Below are 6,409 nucleotides of genomic sequence, written 5' to 3'. Positions count from 1 at the left end.
GGGTGGCTTAATCTTTATCAATCAATCATCATGAGCCAACAGTCTAAGATGGACTTGGATATTACGAATTGCAGCCGTGGGCTGTGGCTGGTCAAGGTACCTAAATATTTGGGGGACAAATGGGCAGACTGTGCTGGCCATGACGTTGGAAAGCTTAAGATTACCAAGGTGCCTGGTAAACCTCCGACAATAACCTTTAAATCTAGTGAACACACCATGAAGGACGGGAAAATTCCTCGAGAGCACAAGGTAAGTTCTCATAGTTTAAAAGAAATGACACTCGGAGTTCTTTCTGAACCAGATCTCGGCAGCAGCAGCTCGGATGCTGCAGTTTCCGAGACACAGCAATTGTCCTTTGAGGGACAAGTCATCCACAAACTAGAATGTCAGCCTGTAGTGGACGACTACTATATCAATCAGAAAAGGGAAGCTGTGAAGAAAGCTGCCCAGTCTCTTCATACAGTAAAGCTTATTGACAGACCCCTCAACGGCTATAAGCCTATTTCACACCATAAACATAATGTTTATTTAGAGCAGATGAAGAAGGCAGAAGGCAAGACGATTCGTGATGATAAAGATAAGGTCATGGAGTTGTTGTTTGCTGCATTTGAAAATCATCAGTATTACAATATTAAGGATCTCCACAAGATTACCCGACAACCAATCACATATCTAAAGGAGATCCTGAAAGACCTATGTAACTATAATGTTAAGTATCCTCACAAGAATATGTGGGAACTCAAGCCCGAGTACCGTCATTACAAGCTTGCCGAAAAGGCTGTGGAAAATTCAGTGTATGAGGTTCATATTAAACTTTGTTTCACAGTACAAAGGTAAAGAAAACGTGAAAGATCCAGGCAAATATTAGCCTCATACTACAAGTCTGAGGTTATGATCTACCTTGCGGTGCTTGTGCCTCTATCCGCTGCCCTTTACTGCAAGCCACGGCCGCTGCTCTGTCCCGTCTTCCAGACTGTGCAGTATCAGGACGAGTGGCAGAATGTCACAGAGATCGTGGTGTTTCCCATCAACCAGATCCTCCTCAACACCGTGTTCCAGGTCAGTGATGTTCCCGTGACCTCCGTCACAGTCCAGACGGTGACGGCACCAGCCCTGCAGCTGGTAATGATTGAGGTGGAGGTGACTAAGTCCCTGATGGTGATGAACGTCGACACTGTCACCACAATAGAAGCAGCACCGCCTTTAACTTACTTTTAGGACACCTTGAATATATCACAGATTCAATGTATCAATATCACGTGTTCATTGTATAGATATCATAAAAATAAATACTTATACAGAACTTCTTCTTGCCTAACCTATTTTAGATCAAAGTTTTGACTAAGAATACAAGAAAAAAGGAAAATCGCCGCTTACAGTGATCTGTTGACGAAATATAATAAATAGGACACTGGGATTTATTTATCGAAGCATTAGTAATAATACACCTTGTGTTATTCTTCAGTTATATCCTGCTCTAGTTAGGCCCCATTTACATCATGCAGTTTAGTTTCGATTGCCGTGTTATATGTTGGGAATCCTAACATCCAAATTATTAACCCCTGACATAAATTGGTTGTGACCAGAAACTAATTTTACTAACCATTAATTTCAAGTAGGTGAAATTTCTAGAAGTTTTCTAGAAATGCATAACCGCGCGATTGCGTCAGTTACCACGTGCGATGACTGCTTTTTTTTAACAAATTATTTAACAGTTGTGATTATGAGTTTCAAACGGCGAGGGAAGGAAAATAAAAAGCAAAAATGGTTTTAAACCTCAATACAGGTAAGGAAATAAATAAAAATTATCAATAAATATAATGCATAGTGTAGCTATGCACCTCTAAATTAAGTGCGTCATTTTGTTTAAAAATCCAGGGAAAATAGTGGTTTTAAATCCGCGGAGTTGACGCGCACATTAATATCCAACCATAAGACTAAGCACTCACGTAAATTTATCCATTAATTGTGTGGATTATTTTCGTGTTAGGGTCAATAACAAATTAATAAATCCTCATCAAATACCTGAGTTGAAGAGATTACCCCATACTAATTATATATACATCACTCAAAATAAGAGTCTTTTATATAAAACCAAACAAAATACATAGCACTAATCCATTACTCCTCATTATTATGGTATATAAATTTATTGCCAAACCTTAACTGTAGTTAGGACAATTTTAGGCAGGAGCCCAACTAAATGTTGCTCAATCTAGCCTAATCAATTGATTTGTGCTAAGCCACTAAGGATAGGATTCTCATTTAGTTAGCACTGTACTAAGGAATGTGCACTAGCCAACATTTAATATATTGTGCAGACCAAAAACAGGGTGGGAATTATTAATTACATGAATTGTGTTCAACATATTTACTCTTATGTTATTTATATTGTGTTTAACCTACAATATGCCACTGCTGCATCCAAATGTGAAAATGAAGCAGTATTGGGCAAATTTTCCATTATGTCTGTATAATTATATACAGTTATATAATAATATATATATATATATAATAATATATAATATAATTATATGGAATTATCCATTATATGTCTGGCATTGGCAAGTAGTGCGTCACTGGCAAGTAGTGTATGGCTGACACTGGATAGAGGTGCGTTACTGACACTAGATATCAGACTGAGCGTGTAACCTCTGGTGTTGTTGGACACTCCATATTGTTGTTGTAGTTCTTCGTAGGACTCGCCGAAAATAAGTTTGCAAGTATTATTATAGTTTTCACGATTATCGACTTCATTATCTTGTCTTTTAACGTTCATTACCCTTTCTATATCAGGATTAATAGTCGTGGAATCAACGCTCTTTTTAAGCGGCAAACTGGCAGTAGTTTGTATCATATTTGTTGCATTTTCCACATAATCCATACAATATTTTGAAATGTAATCTGCTATTTGTTCTAGTGTTTCGGATTCAGTATTATCCATTCTATGGATCTTAAAACAATGAAAGCAAGACGAGATCACTCGACCAAATAATTAAGTGTATAAACGCCTGTAAATTACAGTCTGGTGTATATTCCGACCAGTTAGCAAGTTATGCAGAGTCTGATAGGGTGTTAGTGAGGAAATTTGGTACAGAGCAGCTTATATTACGCGCGTACCACCTGACCTGCCAGAAAGCCAGTCAGATGCTGTAAAATAAGAATTCACGTTTGTTAATGCTTGATTAATTGTCCCATAGACCAATCACCCTATTCCCAAACCAGTGTTTAACAGATTTCTGTGTGAAATGATGTAAGCGCAATGAGATAGAACAGCTTATTACTAGAGCTCGGGTGCATGGGGAATTGTGTAAAATCCTGGTTTGTGTCTCGGAGAGACTGCAGGATCCGTGGTAGGTCAAGTTCATTTCTCGGTTGCAATTCTTATACTATGTTGTAGCTCAGTCGATTAAGGCGCGTCTGGGGCCTCTCAGACGAAAGTTCGAACCCGCATCAAGGCCTTTTAGATTTGTGCAGTGTTTAACAGGGTTTATGAACATAAGAATGAAGGCAACTGTAGAAGGCCTACTGACCCATTACGAGGCTGCTCCTACTTATATCCACCCAATCCCACTCATATACAAGTCCAACCAGCGTTTGAAACAATCAAGGAACCCCACCTCCTCCACGTTATGCGGTAATTGATTATACAATCAATCAACAATCTTGTTACCGAACCAGTATTTACCCAGGTCTTTAATAAATCGAAACTTATCCAATTTACACCAATTGTTTAGAGTTGTGTCTTGTGTTGATAATTTTAATACTCTATTAATATTCCTTTTGTTATGTCCATTCATCTACTTGTAAACCTCTGTCATGTTACCCCTTACTCTTCGCCTTTCCAGTGAATGCAATTTAAGCTTTGTTAATCTTTCTTTATAAGACAGGTTTCTAATTTGTGGAATTAACTTCCTCATCCAACGCTGGACACGTTCAGGTGAATTTATATCCATATTTCCGTAGCAGTATATGGTGAGTATATAAAAGAATATAATTACATAAAAACAAAGATTATTTAGGTGCCCTAAAATACAGAGACAATGTAGGGTTAATCAGTCAGACACTCCTTTCCCTCAACACTTCTCTCTCCTGCAATGATGGTTCTCTCGGACATCACTGCAGGAATTTCTGTAACTTAATCACATACTCACGTACGTACGTACTTTCCTTGACGCCCACAAGCATTTTTTGCTTGTTTCAAGCGTGGGTTGGACATGTATATGAGTGGGATTGGGTGGTTATAGAAAGGAGCAGCCTGGTATGGGCCAATAGGCCTTCTGCAGTTACCTTTATTCTTATGTTTTTGGTTTTAATAATATTAATGTTTTCAAGGGAAATTGTAAAAGAAATCAGTATTATAGCGTTTTTTTTTATTAAAATTTCAAAGAACATCATCTTTTAAAATTGTGTACATTGAGGCAGCTATTTGGAACTCACACGACTTTATTAAGGTCCAGGACACACGGAAACGTCATCGTTTTTTTACTCTCAGATGTGTGGGCGGGACATCAACTCTTCAGCTACATTATTATGACCATCGTCATCAAATGTTCACATTTGATGACGAACTTAAAACAGGCAACCTAGAACTTAAACAGGCATTATTGACTGCCGGTGACCCACTAGGTGGTCATTCTTCATTCACGTGAGGAATGTGGCAATTAAGGCATTTTCCTGAGACGTAAGACTTGGGACAGTGAGGATATGGGTAGGCCTTGTGAGCAGGTCTTGATGTAATGCGATTGGTAGCCTGTACCTCAACGAGAGCTTCATCACCATTAATGACGGAGGCTGCAGGGACGTTTTCTGCAACGGCAGTCAATTCTGGAGATAAATTGCAAGCGAACTGGCCGTTGGTTTTCTGCTTGTCAATCTCAGGATGTGCACGTCCACTGACTGAGAACTGATCGTGTGGCAGGTCGACTTTTTTGTTCTTGATGAAAAGGAATTTCAGGGATCTTTCGTCGTTTGGCTCCTTCTTGGTGACTGAATAGTGTTCATAGCGGCCGGCTGAAGAGTGTTGGTGAGACACATACGGCAAAAATATGTGGTGTTGATCACAACTGATCAAATGGTCAAGTGGTGTGTGTCTGGCACTGGCAAGTGGTGCGTGTCTAGCACTAGCAAGAGGTGCGTGTCTGGCCCTAGCAAGTGGTGAGTGTCTGGCACCAGCAAATGATGAGTATCTGGCACTAGCAAGTGGTGAGTGTCTGGCACTAGCAAGTGTTGCGTGTCTGGCACCAGCAAGTGGTGAGTATCTGGCACTGGCAAGTGATGCGTGGCTCACACTGTCAAGTGGTGCGTGGTTCACACTGGCAAGTGGTGCGTGGCTGATTCTGGCAAGTGGTGCGTGGCTGACACTAGCAAGTAGTGTGTGGTTCACACTGGATAGTGGTGCGTTGCTGACACTGAGCGTGTGACCTCTTGTGTTGTTGGACACTCCATATTGATGTTGTAGTTCTTCGTAGGACTCGCCAAAAATAAGTTTGCAGGTATCATTATAGTTTTCACGATTATCGACATCAATATCGGGACTTTTAAGGGTAATATCTCTTTCTTTGTCGGGATTAATATTCGTGGAATCAACGCTCTTCTTAAACGGCAAACTGGCAGCAGGTTGTATGATATTTGTTGAATTTTCCTCAGAATCTTTACAACAAAATTTTGAAATGTAATCTGCGATTTGTTCTAGTGTTTCGGAATCGGAATTATCCATTGTATGTCTGGCATTGGCAAGTAGTGCGTCACTGGCAAGTAGTGTATGGCTGACACTGGATAGAGGTGCGTTACTGACACTAGATATCAGACTGAGCGTGTAACCTCTGGTGTTGTTGGACACTCCATATTGTTGTTGTAGTTCTTCGTAGGACTCGCCGAAAATAAGTTTGCAAGTATTATTATAGTTTTCACGATTATCGACTTCATTATCTTGTCTTTTAACGTTCATTACCCTTTCTATATCAGGATTAATAGTCGTGGAATCAACGCTCTTTTTAAGCGGCAAACTGGCAGTAGTTTGTATCATATTTGTTGCATTTTCCACATAATCCATACAATATTTTGAAATGTAATCTGCTATTTGTTCTAGTGTTTCGGATTCAGTATTATCCATTCTATGGATCTTAAAACAATGAAAGCAAGACGAGATCACTCGACCAAATAACTAAGTGTATAAACGCCTGTAAATTAAAGTCTGGTGTATATTCCGACCAGTTAGCAAGTTATGCAGAGTCTGATAGGGTGTTAGTGAGGAAATTTGGTACAGAGCAGCTTATATTACGCGCGTACCACCTGACCTGCCAGAAAGCCAGTCAGATGCTGTAAAATAAGAATTCACGTTTGTTAATGCTTGATTAATTGTCCCATAGACCAATCACCCTATTCCCAAACCAGTGTTTAACAGATT

At 39.6% G+C, this 6,409-nt stretch overlaps 1 protein-coding gene across 1 annotated transcript; it reads left to right on the top strand.

Moving 5' to 3' along the window:
- The first annotated feature begins 216 nt into the window (after positions 1–216).
- Positions 217–837, top strand: LOC138356462 (general transcription factor IIF subunit 2-like). Its single transcript, XM_069312622.1, has one exon. It carries the CDS (start codon positions 217–219, stop codon positions 835–837), a length of 621 nt encoding a protein of 206 aa, XP_069168723.1.
- The last annotated feature ends 5,572 nt before the right edge of the window (positions 838–6,409 follow it).

This window comes from Procambarus clarkii, chromosome 72, assembly GCF_040958095.1.
Source record: "Procambarus clarkii isolate CNS0578487 chromosome 72, FALCON_Pclarkii_2.0, whole genome shotgun sequence".
NCBI classification, from domain to species: domain Eukaryota; kingdom Metazoa; phylum Arthropoda; class Malacostraca; order Decapoda; family Cambaridae; genus Procambarus; species Procambarus clarkii.
The sequence above is the reverse complement of the archived record's forward strand: the minus strand, read 5'-3'. Positions and strand labels throughout refer to the sequence as shown.

Excerpts from the sequence above, each read along its gene's own strand:
- LOC138356462 (XM_069312622.1), top strand. The coding sequence starts at position 217 with ATGAAGGACGGGAAAATTCCTCGAGAGCACAAGGTAAGTTCTCATAGT.